Source organism: Mesoplodon densirostris, chromosome 2 (assembly GCF_025265405.1).
Source record: "Mesoplodon densirostris isolate mMesDen1 chromosome 2, mMesDen1 primary haplotype, whole genome shotgun sequence".
NCBI lineage: Eukaryota > Metazoa > Chordata > Mammalia > Artiodactyla > Ziphiidae > Mesoplodon > Mesoplodon densirostris.
In genome coordinates this window covers 145,545,014-145,556,628 of record NC_082662.1, presented here as the reverse complement: position 1 = coordinate 145,556,628, position 11,615 = coordinate 145,545,014, and the positions used below count along the sequence as shown (strand labels likewise).

Sequence of the window (11,615 nt, the reverse complement as noted above, 5' to 3'; positions counted from 1 at the left end):
CCTGTGCTCCGCGACGGGAGAGGCCACAACAGTGAGTGGCCCGCGTACCGCAAAAAATAAATAAATAAATAAATAAATAAATAAAAGAATAGGGGGATAGTGAAGGAGAGCTTCCCAGACCATAGTCTGACTTTGAGCCATGGCCCTGAGGGGCAAAGCCAGAAAGGAGTGGAAGCCAGATGGAGCACTGCTGTTGGCGCTGAGCATGTGTGTGAGGTGGGGCTGCCCTTGCCTGGACACTGGGTCTCAGACTGTGACATCACAGAATCCACTGTGAGTCTACGGCTGGGCTTCGGGACCTAGAAATTCAGACAAAACACTGCATGCGTTCTCAGATTGTATGGTTTTCTATTTAAATTGCAGTAAGGAAGCTGAAGTGGGCTCTCCAGGGGTACTTCCCAGAGCCCTGGTCCCCTTTGCAGCTCCCAGCTCTAGGTCCTATTGATGGGCTTCAACGGTCACTGGCTCCATGGTCTCCGATGTCACACCAGCGATTTCCAGCCCCTGGCCACTCTCTGCTGTCTCTGGGATGGCCTCCATTCGGGTCCCTTGCACTGGCTTCGCCAGGGTGCTCCCATGTTTATTTCGTGATGAGGCCACTGTCTTTTTGGTAAGTCTGGCTCTCATGTTCCTGAAGAAAGAGCTGATCCTGTTGAGTCTCTTGGTGGTGGGACCTGAACGCGCTGGAGATACGCTCCTGCCCGATTTGTGCGAGGTCTTGGACTCACTGGTGATGGGAGCACGGCTGATGCCTTTGGGAGCAGTGCCCTGCTCGCTGCCCCCCGGGCTGCCGTGGCCTTTGGCCTTTTGGTCATCTCTAGTGGCTCTGCGGCCGCCTGAGCACGGGCCAGCTGCTTTGGGGATGGTCTTGCTCCCCGCTGCCTCCTGGTGGCTTTCCACGGAACTGCAGAGCGAGGGGCTCGTCAGAGCTCTGTCCTCTCCCCAGTGCTCCCTCCTCTCCCTTCTTCCCTTGCGGGCCTGGGACACTCTCTGTGAGCTGCCATCCTGTTCGCTCGCTTTGCCTTCCTGTGGCAAGCTTGAGACGAGGGTCCCCTCATCCTCCCTGTCGGCTCTTCCTTTGACAGTCTTGCTGGTAGGTTCTGCTCCCACCACAGTCATGCCGGCCCCTGCGGAGAGGCTGGTGGACATGCTGGAAGCATACTGTGAATTGTTCTCAGCACCTGCCAAGGCCGTTTTCCCGCTCCTCAGGGATGTTCTGGCAGTGTCCCCAGTGGCTAGGGTGGTTTTGCTTCCTCCAGGCCCGTCGCTGGCTGTGGCTGCTCTGGCCGTGCTCTGCTCTTGAGCGGCAGGAGACTTGATCACTGCCGGGCTCAGAGCACCCGCTGCGGTGCCTCCTGCCACCCCTGCTGTCTCCACCTTTGTCGTTGACTGCGATGCTGACGCTTTGTCAAGCCGTGTAGTAGGCTTGGCTTTCGCAGGGGCCACATCGGGCATGGTATCGGACTTGTGGGAGTCCAGGTGGATTCCGTGCCCCCCAGCAGAAGCTGCAGGCGTGGCCCCGGCCACCTCAGGGCACGTGTGGAAGCTGCTGGCGCTCACCTGGTCCCGATCCCCCTTTCCTTGGAAATCCTCCACAGCCGGGCTCCTCCCGTCCTGCTCCTCCTCGAACACAGGCATGCAGGTCATGTCCCAGACGGGAACGGCATAGGTGTGGCTTTCACTGTCCACTGGTGGTCGCAGGAGGTCAATGAGCTGTTCCCACTCGGCGAAGAGGTCTTCCCGCGTGTCCATAGGGGGACACAGCTGCAGGTAGAAGCAGCGGCCAGTGGCCAGCTTCACGCGCAGCTGTTGTTTCTCACGATTGTGAGTGGAGATCCTCACGAAGTCCAAGGGAAGGAGCCTGGTGAGCTCTAAGGTCTTTGCAGCCTTGTGGCTCTTCCCCTTGGTGGCCTGGCTGCGCTCGGCGTGCTTTTTAGAGCCGGTGGCCCGTCGGGCCAGCAGCATGATGTCTGGGAGTGGGAGGACGGGGCTGCTGGATGTGATGCCCATGGTCACCATGCCGCCCCAGTTGTGCACGTCAATCGCGTCTCCCCTCTTCGTGACCTGGATAAAGTCACTCTCGAATATTGCTGCGTACTTGAATATGTCATATTCTCCCTTGTGCAGTTGCCGCTGCAGCTTCCCCGCGGTGGTGTGGAACAGGTCCACCCAGGTGCTGCTCCGGGCCGTGTGATACGGGAGCAGAGAGTCGCCACTCATGGCTGTCTTTGATCCCGACAGGCAGCGCGGTGAAGGCGGGTCCCTGGCTCTTCCCTCCCTCGGCCTCACTGGCAGAAGAGCGAGCCGCGATGCTCCCGCGTCACACAGGCGGCCCTACGGCAGGTCTTCCAAGCCTGCCCCACAGGCCCCCACGTTTGCCTCAGGGTCTCCCAGAGGCAGGGGTGTGGGTAGGGGCACAGATGATCCCAGCGGGGACGCTACAGGGCGCCTGGAGCCCAGGCTGAATCTCTTCAAGTGTGTCGAGAGCTATGGTAGGCTGCCCTCCGCCTCACCTCACTTCTGCTTCTGGGTTTCTATCTCCCCAAGAGGCTGTGGTGAACTTCCGTCCTAGTGAGAGAAGTCACCACTTTCTCAGCCTAACCCCCGGCACAGCCTATTTATCCTCTGATGCCCTTTGTGACCTATCACGGTCACAAAGCCCTTTGTGACCTATCAAGGTCACAAAGCCCTTTGCTTCATCCCCCAGCTGCCCCGTCAGGGCAGGGCCCCCATCCTCTCCCAAACACCCCATTGCCCCCGTGGAGGACAGGCCCATCCTGCCAGGGACTCAGGTGCGTTACCAAAATAACAGTGTCTTCAACTGGGAAAGTTTTGTGTGGGTCCTTTTTCTTTGCCTCCCCCAAATTCAGCTACTGGATGAACTCTATAGGAAGGTAAGATGAGGGGATCAATTGGAACCATTTCAGCTCATGGTTTAATTGCCTCGAATAAGGCAGAGTTGGCAGTGGCGGTCCTTAGTCTGTCCTTTCATAGAATCTCAGTAAACGTGGACGATGGTGAGTGCCAATTCCCCTGTGAAGCCTTCCCTAACCCAGAACTCCTTCCCATGCCCCAGAAGCCCTCCTCTGAATAGATCCCGTCCCCAACCACACGTCTCTCATTGTATTTGTCACTCAGATTTGTGATCATTACTCGTGCTGGCCTGTCTCCTCCACCATCTGTGTACCTGTGTGCGGGACCGGGGTGGCACACTGTCTGAAAGTTGTTGCACTGAGGTAGCTCCCTCTCTGCACCATCACCTCCCACCTTGAGCGAGTCCTTTAAATGCTCTGAACTTCCGTTTGCTTATCTGCAAAATGGAAAGATGTGAGAATCGGAAGGGGGCACACACGTTCAAGAACTTTATAAACAGCTAGGGGCTATGCACGTGTTTTTTTTTTCTGTAAATTTATTTTATTATTTATTTTTGGCTTCTCTTGTTGGGGAGCACGGGCTCTAGGCGTGCGGGCTTCGGTAGTTGTGGCTCGCGGGCTCTAGTGCACAGGCTCAGTAGTTGTGGCACACGGGCTTAGTTGCTCCGTGGCATGTGGGATCTTCCTGGACCAGGGCTCGAAGCCGGGTCCCCTGCGTCGGCAGGTGGATTCTTAACCACTGCGCCACCAGGGAAGTCCCTATGCACGTGTTTTTAATGCATTTTCTTCCTTCAGACTAGTGTTTCCCTGCACTTGCCTGTGTGGAAATCATAAGATGAAAGGAGTGTGATGTGATCTTTTTGTAATTTCTCCTCCTTGGGTCCAAGGAAAAGCTGGTGGAGAGTAAACCATTAATTGTGTCTCCCTGCAGCTCCTAGTCTTCTCGGAAACTCTGGGTTAATCCTGGGGTCAGGAACCTTGTTGGGCCAGGGGAAACAGTGCATACGTGTAGGTCTTGGGCTGTCTCCCTTTCTCATCAGTGCTCCCCACCAAGTGCCCACCATTCCGTCCACCAACAGAAGAGACCTCTCCCCACCCTCCCGTGATGAGGTCTGTGGACGTCACAAACTGAAAGTCCAATCAACAAGGATGCTCTGACCTAACAAATACTCTCCCTCATGTGAGCTTTAAGGATTTGGCTTTGGAGCCCCAGAAGAAAAAAGTTCCTGCAGATTTGGTGTGGAGAAACCCTTCTGAGCAGGGCATTCAAAAGTTTAATTAGTGTCTGGAGGAGGACTGGATGCTGGACGTTCCAGGAGTGAACGCTGGAATTTCAGGTGGGAGCCTGTTTCTGGCTGCAGCCCGGGTCATGCCAGAGGCTAGAGGTAGAAGCCTGGGAGCCAGACACAGCTCAAGGGTGGAATGGATTCCCTCGAGATAAGGCCAGCTAAGAGCTGTGAGCTCACTGAAGTTCGAAAACCGGCTCCCAGCCCCCGCCCCTCCCTCCCCTCAATCTAGTAAAAATTGACGCTCATCTCTGTAGTTTTGGAACATGATGGTAAGAATGCTGCTGCCTCGGGTTCTTGTGCTGGTCCTATCTCAGGCTTGTTTGCTTGCTTCCTTCGCATACTACAGACAGGGCTTTGCATAAAGAAGTGGGCTGGTGGATCACTGTTCTGCAAAGATCCCATTGTGCGACTGGAGCAGGTTACCTTCTCTGAGCCTCAGTGTTCTCATCTGTAAAATAGGCATATCGTTCCTTCTTTTCCTAATAACCAAACAAGGGTTCTTGTACTTTACCTTAAATCAATGTAATTTAAAGATGCCAAGCCTTTCTGACATCATTTTTGTGCATAAATACAAGTGATGAAAAGAGAAAGGCATTGGCAATCACTTCCTCACAAGTGCCACGGTGATCGTAGGACCATCCTGATTTCAGAGTTAGTAAAATGTGAAAAATACAACACCTGTGTACCTACCATCTTGCTTAAGAGACAGAACGATTCCCAGCAGCACTAACAGCCTTGTGTCAACCTCCTTGACCTAGCCTTTCCACCCTAGAGAAAACTGTCCTCAAGTTTGGGTTTACTCTTCCCTCATTTTTAGCTACCGTTTTTTTTAAACATGTACCCTATGCAATCCATTGTTTGAGCTTGTTTCAGAATGGTTCCATGAGTGGAACTGTATCCCATTCTTTTGATGTTTTTAAAAATCATGAGAAGTTGATCTATGCTAATGTGTGTAGCTCATTTATTTTTCACTATTGAATATTCCAGTCTCTTCATATCCTGCTGTACTAATTCTGCTGATGGAAATTTGGGCTGTTTCCCGTGTTTTGCTGTTCAGTTATTTTTGCTCTAAACATTCTCAGAGTTGTTTCTTAGAACATGTGTGTTTCTCCAGGGTATATACCTGGGCAGGGAACGGCTAAGTCTAGATGAGAGTGCTTGCTGTTCTGATTGCTAGCTAATACTGCCACCCTTATTTCTGTCCACTGAATAGCCCGAGGGGGCATGTTCTGGCTGTGTTTACACACCTTCAGGGGGAATAAGCGTTTATACAAAGAATAGGGGGGGGGGATTCCCTGGCGGCGCAGTGGTTGAGAGTCCACCTGCCGATGCAGGGAACATGAGTTCGTGCCCCGGTCCTGGAAGATCCCACATGACGCAGAGCGGCTGGGCCCGTGAGCCATGGCCACTGCCCCTGCGCGTCCGGAGCCTGTGCTCCGCGACGGGAGAGGCCACAACAGTGAGTGGCCCGCGTACCGCAAAAAGTAAATAAATAAATAAATAAATAAAAGAATAGGGGGATAGTGAAGGAGAGCTTCCCAGACCATAGTCTGACTTTGAGCCATGGCCCTGAGGGGCAAAGCCAGAAAGGAGTGGAAGCCAGATGGAGCACTGCTGTTGGCGCTGAGCATGTGTGTGAGGTGGGGCTGCCCTTGCCTGGACACTGGGTCTCAGACTGTGACATCACAGAATCCACTGTGAGTCTACGGCTGGGCTTCGGGACCTAGAAATTCAGACAAAACACTGCATGCGTTCTCAGATTGTATGGTTTTCTATTTAAATTGCAGTAAGGAAGCTGAAGTGGGCTCTCCAGGGGTACTTCCCAGAGCCCTGGTCCCCTTTGCAGCTCCCAGCTCTAGGTCCTATTGATGGGCTTCAACGGTCACTGGCTCCATGGTCTCCGATGTCACACCAGCGATTTCCAGCCCCTGGCCACTCTCTGCTGTCTCTGGGATGGCCTCCATTCGGGTCCCTTGCACTGGCTTCGCCAGGGTGCTCCCATGTTTATTTCGTGATGAGGCCACTGTCTTTTTGGTAAGTCTGGCTCTCATGTTCCTGAAGAAAGAGCTGATCCTGTTGAGTCTCTTGGTGGTGGGACCTGAACGCGCTGGAGATACGCTCCTGCCCGATTTGTGCGAGGTCTTGGACTCACTGGTGATGGGAGCACGGCTGATGCCTTTGGGAGCAGTGCCCTGCTCGCTGCCCCCCGGGCTGCCGTGGCCTTTGGCCTTTTGGTCATCTCTAGTGGCTCTGCGGCCGCCTGAGCACGGGCCAGCTGCTTTGGGGATGGTCTTGCTCCCCGCTGCCTCCTGGTGGCTTTCCACGGAACTGCAGAGCGAGGGGCTCGTCAGAGTTCTGTCCTCTCCCCAGTGCTCCCTCCTCTCCCTTCTTCCCTTGCGGGCCTGGGACACTCTCTGTGAGCTGCCATCCTGTTCGCTCGCTTTGCCTTCCTGTGGCAAGCTTGAGACGAGGGTCCCCTCATCCTCCCTGTCGGCTCTTCCTTTGACAGTCTTGCTGGTAGGTTCTGCTCCCACCACAGTCATGCCGGCCCCTGCGGAGAGGCTGGTGGACATGCTGGAAGCATACTGTGAATTGTTCTCAGCACCTGCCAAGGCCGTTTTCCCGCTCCTCAGGGATGTTCTGGCAGTGTCCCCAGTGGCTAGGGTGGTTTTGCTTCCTCCAGGCCCGTCGCTGGCTGTGGCTGCTCTGGCCGTGCTCTGCTCTTGAGCGGCAGGAGACTTGATCACTGCCGGGCTCAGAGCACCCGCTGCGGTGCCTCCTGCCACCCCTGCTGTCTCCACCTTTGTCGTTGACTGCGATGCTGACGCTTTGTCAAGCCGTGTAGTAGGCTTGGCTTTCGCAGGGGCCACATCGGGCATGGTATCGGACTTGTGGGAGTCCAGGTGGATTCCGTGCCCCCCAGCAGAAGCTGCAGGCGTGGCCCCGGCCACCTCAGGGCACGTGTGGAAGCTGCTGGCGCTCACCTGGTCCCGATCCCCCTTTCCTTGGAAATCCTCCACAGCCGGGCTCCTCCCGTCCTGCTCCTCCTCGAACACAGGCATGCAGGTCATGTCCCAGACGGGAACGGCATAGGTGTGGCTTTCACTGTCCACTGGTGGTCGCAGGAGGTCAATGAGCTGTTCCCACTCGGCGAAGAGGTCTTCCCGCGCGTCCAGTGGGGGACACAGCTGCAGGTAGAAGCAGCGGCCAGTGGCCAGCTTCACGCGCAGCTGTTGTTTCTCACGATTGTGAGTGGAGATCCTCACGAAGTCCAAGGGAAGGAGCCTGGTGAGCTCTAAGGTCTTTGCAGCCTTGTGGCTCTTCCCCTTGGTGGCCTGGCTGCGCTCGGTGTGCTTTTCAGAGCCGGTGGCCCGTCGGGCCAGCAGCATGATGTCTGGGAGTGGGAGGACGGGGCTGCTGGATGTGATGCCCATGGTCACCATGCCGCCCCAGTTGTGCACGTCAATCGCGTCTCCCCTCTTCGTGACCTGGATAAAGTCACTCTCGAATATTGCTGCGTACTTGAATATGTCATATTCTCCCTTGTGCAGTTGCCGCTGCAGCTTCCCCGCGGTGGTGTGGAACAGGTCCACCCAGGTGCTGCTCCGGGCCGTGTGATACGGGAGCAGAGAGTCGCCACTCATGGCTGTCTTTGATCCCGACAGGCAGCGCGGTGAAGGCGGGTCCCTGGCTCTTCCCTCCCTCGGCCTCACTGGCAGAAGAGTGAGCCGCGATGCTCCCGCGTCACACAGGCGGCCCTACGGCAGGTCTTCCAAGCCCGCCCCACAGGCCCCCACGTTTGCCTCAGGGTCTCCCAGAGGCAGGGGTGTGGGTAGGGGCACAGATGATCCCAGCGGGGATGCTGCAGGGCGCCTGGAGCCCAGGCTGAATCTCTTCAAGTGTGTCGAGAGCTATGGTAGGCTGCCCTCCGCCTCACCTCACTTCTGCTTCTGGGTTTCTATCTCCCCAAGAGGCTGTGGTGAACTTCCGTCCTAGTGAGAGAAGTCACCACTTTCTCAGCCTAACCCCCGGCACAGCCTATTTATCCTCTGATGCCCTTTGTGACCTATCACGGTCACAAAGCCCTTTGTGACCTATCAAGGTCACAAAGCCCTTTGCCTCATCCCCCAGCTGCCCCGTCAGGGCAGGGCCCCCATCCTCTCCCAAACACCCCATTGCCCCCGTGGAGGACAGGCCCATCCTGCCAGGGACTCAGGTGCGTTACCAAAATAACAGTGTCTTCAACTGGGAAAGTTTTGTGTGGGTCCTTTTTCTTTGCCTCCCCCAAATTCAGCTACTGGATGAACTCTATAGGAAGGTAAGATGAGGGGATCAATTGGAACCATTTCAGCTCATGGTTTAATTGTATCGAATAAGGCAGAGTTGGCAGTGGCGGTCCTTAGTGTGTCCTTTCATAAAATCTCAGTAAACGTGGACGATGGTGAGTGCCAATTCCCCTGTGAAGCCTTCCCTAACCCATAACTCCTTCCCATGCCCCAGACCCCCTCCTCTGAATAGATCCCGTCCCCAAACACACGTCTCTCATTGTATTTGTCACTCAGATTTGTGATCATTACTCGTGCTGGCCTGTCTCCTCCACCATCTGTGTACCTGTGTGCGGGACCGGGGTGGCACACTGTCTGAAAGTTGTTGCACTGAGGTAGCTCCCTCTCTGCACCATCACCTCCCACCTTGAGCGAGTCCTTTAAATGCTCTGAACTTCCGTTTGCTTATCTGCAAAATGGAAAGATGTAAGAATCGGAAGGGGGCACACGCGTTCAAGAACTTTATAAACAGCTAGGGGCTATGCACGTGTTTTTTTTTTCTGTAAATTTATTTTATTATTTATTTTTGGCTTCTCTTGTTGGGGAGCACGGGCTCTAGGCGTGCGGGCTTCGGTAGTTGTGGCTCGCGGGCTCTAGTGCACAGGCTCAGTAGTTGTGGCACACGGGCTTAGTTGCTCCGTGGCATGTGGGATCTTCCTGGACCAGGGCTCGAAGCCGGGTCCCCTGCGTCGGCAGGTGGATTCTTAACCACTGCGCCACCAGGGAAGTCCCTATGCACGTGTTTTTAATGCATTTTCTTCCTTCAGACTAGTGTTTCCCTGCACTTGCCTGTGTGGAAATCATAAGATGAAAGGAGTGTGATGTGATCTTTTTGTAATTTCTCCTCCTTGGGTCCAAGGAAAAGCTGGTGGAGAATAAACCATTAATTGTGTCTCCCTGCAGCTCCTAGTCTTCTCGGAAACTCTGGGTTAATCCTGGGGTCAGGAACCTTGTTGGGCCAGGGGAAACAGTGCATACGTGTAGGTCTTGGGCTGTCTCCCTTTCTCATCAGTGCTCCCCACCAAGTGCCCACCATTCCGTCCACCAACAGAAGAGACCTCTCCCCACCCTCCCGTGATGAGGTCTGTGGACGTCACAAACTGAAAGTCCAATCAACAAGGATGCTCTGACCTAACAAATACTCTCCCTCATGTGAGCTTTAAGGATTTGGCTTTGGAGCCCCAGAAGAAAAAAGTTCCTGCAGATTTGGTGTGGAGAAACCCTTCTGAGCAGGGCATTCAAAAGTTTAATTAGTGTCTGGAGGAGGACTGGATGCTGGACGTTCCAGGAGTGAACGCTGGAATTTCAGGTGGGAGCCTGTTTCTGGCTGCAGCCCGGGTCATGCCAGAGGCTAGAGGTAGAAGCCTGGGAGCCAGACACAGCTCAAGGGTGGAATGGATTCCCTCGAGATAAGGCCAGCTAAGAGCTGTGAGCTCACTGAAGTTCGAAAACCGGCTCCCAGCCCCCGCCCCTCCCTCCCCTCAATCTAGTAAAAATTGACGCTCATCTCTGTAGTTTTGGAACATGATGGTAAGAATGCTGCTGCCTCGGGTTCTTGTGCTGGTCCTATCTCAGGCTTGTTTGCTTGCTTCCTTCGCATACTACAGACAGGGCTTTGCATAAAGAAGTGGGCTGGTGGATCACTGTTCTGCAAAGATCCCATTGTGCGACTGGAGCAGGTTACCTTCTCTGAGCCTCAGTGTTCTCATCTGTAAAATAGGCATATCGTTCCTTCTTTTCCTAATAACCAAACAAGGGTTCTTGTACTTTACCTTAAATCAATGTAATTTAAAGATGCCAAGCCTTTCTGACATCATTTTTGTGCATAAATACAAGTGATGAAAAGAGAAAGGCATTGGCAATCACTTCCTCACAAGTGCCACGGTGATCGTAGGACCATCCTGATTTCAGAGTTAGTAAAATGTGAAAAATACAACACCTGTGTACCTACCATCTTGCTTAAGAAACAGAACGATTCCCAGCAGCACTAACAGCCTTGTGTCAACCTCCTTGACCTAGCCTTTCCACCCTAGAGAAAACTGTCCTCAAGTTTGGGTTTACTCTTCCCTCATTTTTAGCTACCGTTTTTTTTAAACATGTACCCTATGCAATCCATTGTTTGAGCTTGTTTCAGAATGGTTCCATGAGTGGAACTGTATCCCATTCTTTTGATGTTTTTAAAAATCATGAGAAGTTGATCTATGCTAATGTGTGTAGCTCATTTATTTTTCACTATTGAATATTCCAGTCTCTTCATATCCTGCTGTACTAATTCTGCTGATGGAAATTTGGGCTGTTTCCCGTGTTTTGCTGTTCAGTTATTTTTGCTCTAAACATTCTCAGAGTTGTTTCTTAGAACATGTGTGTTTCTCCAGGGTATATACCTGGGCAGGGAACGGCTAAGTCTAGATGAGAGTGCTTGCTGTTCTGATTGCTAGCTAATACTGCCACCCTTATTTCTGTCCACTGAATAGCCCGAGGGGGCATGTTCTGGCTGTGTTTACACACCTTCAGGGGGAATAAGCGTTTATACAAAGAATAGGGGGGGTGGGATTCCCTGGCGGCGCAGTGGTTGAGAGTCCACCTGCCGATGCAGGGAACATGAGTTCGTGCCCCGGTCCTGGAAGATCCCACATGACGCGGAGCGGCTGGGCCCGTGAGCCATGGCCGCTGCCCCTGCGCGTCCGGAGCCTGTGCTCCGCGACGGGAGAGGCCACAACAGTGAGTGGCCCGCGTACCGCAAAAAATAAATAAATAAATAAATAAATAAATAAAAGAATAGGGGGATAGTGAAGGAGAGCTTCCCAGACCATAGTGTGACTTTGAGCCATGGCCCTGAGGGGCAAAGCCAGAAAGGAGTGGAAGCCAGATGGAGCACTGCTGTTGGCGCTGAGCATGTGTGTGAGGTGGGGCTGCCCTTGCCTGGACACTGGGTCTCAGACTGTGACATCACAGAATCCACTGTGAGTCTACGGCTGGGCTTCGGGACCTAGAAATTCAGACAAAACACTGCATGCGTTCTCAGATTGTATGGTTTTCTATTTAAATTGCAGTAAGGAAGCTGAAGTGGGCTCTCCAGGGGTACTTCCCAGAGCCCTGGTCCCCTTTGCAGCTCCCAGCTCTAGGTC

The 11,615-nt window shown here is 53.7% G+C and overlaps 2 protein-coding genes across 2 annotated transcripts; both read right to left on the bottom strand.

The window, feature by feature from the left end:
- Window positions 1-438: 438 nt before the first annotated feature.
- Window positions 439-2,220, bottom strand: LOC132483426 (Golgi-associated RAB2 interactor protein 4-like). Its single transcript, XM_060088720.1, has one exon. The coding sequence runs from the start codon at window positions 2,218-2,220 to the stop codon at window positions 439-441; it is 1,782 nt and encodes a 593-aa protein (XP_059944703.1).
- Window positions 2,221-6,024: 3,804 nt separating this feature from the next.
- Window positions 6,025-7,806, bottom strand: LOC132483422 (Golgi-associated RAB2 interactor protein 4-like). The gene has a single exon (XM_060088715.1). It carries the CDS (start codon window positions 7,804-7,806, stop codon window positions 6,025-6,027), a length of 1,782 nt encoding a protein of 593 aa, XP_059944698.1.
- Between the last annotated feature and the right edge of the window lie 3,809 nt (window positions 7,807-11,615).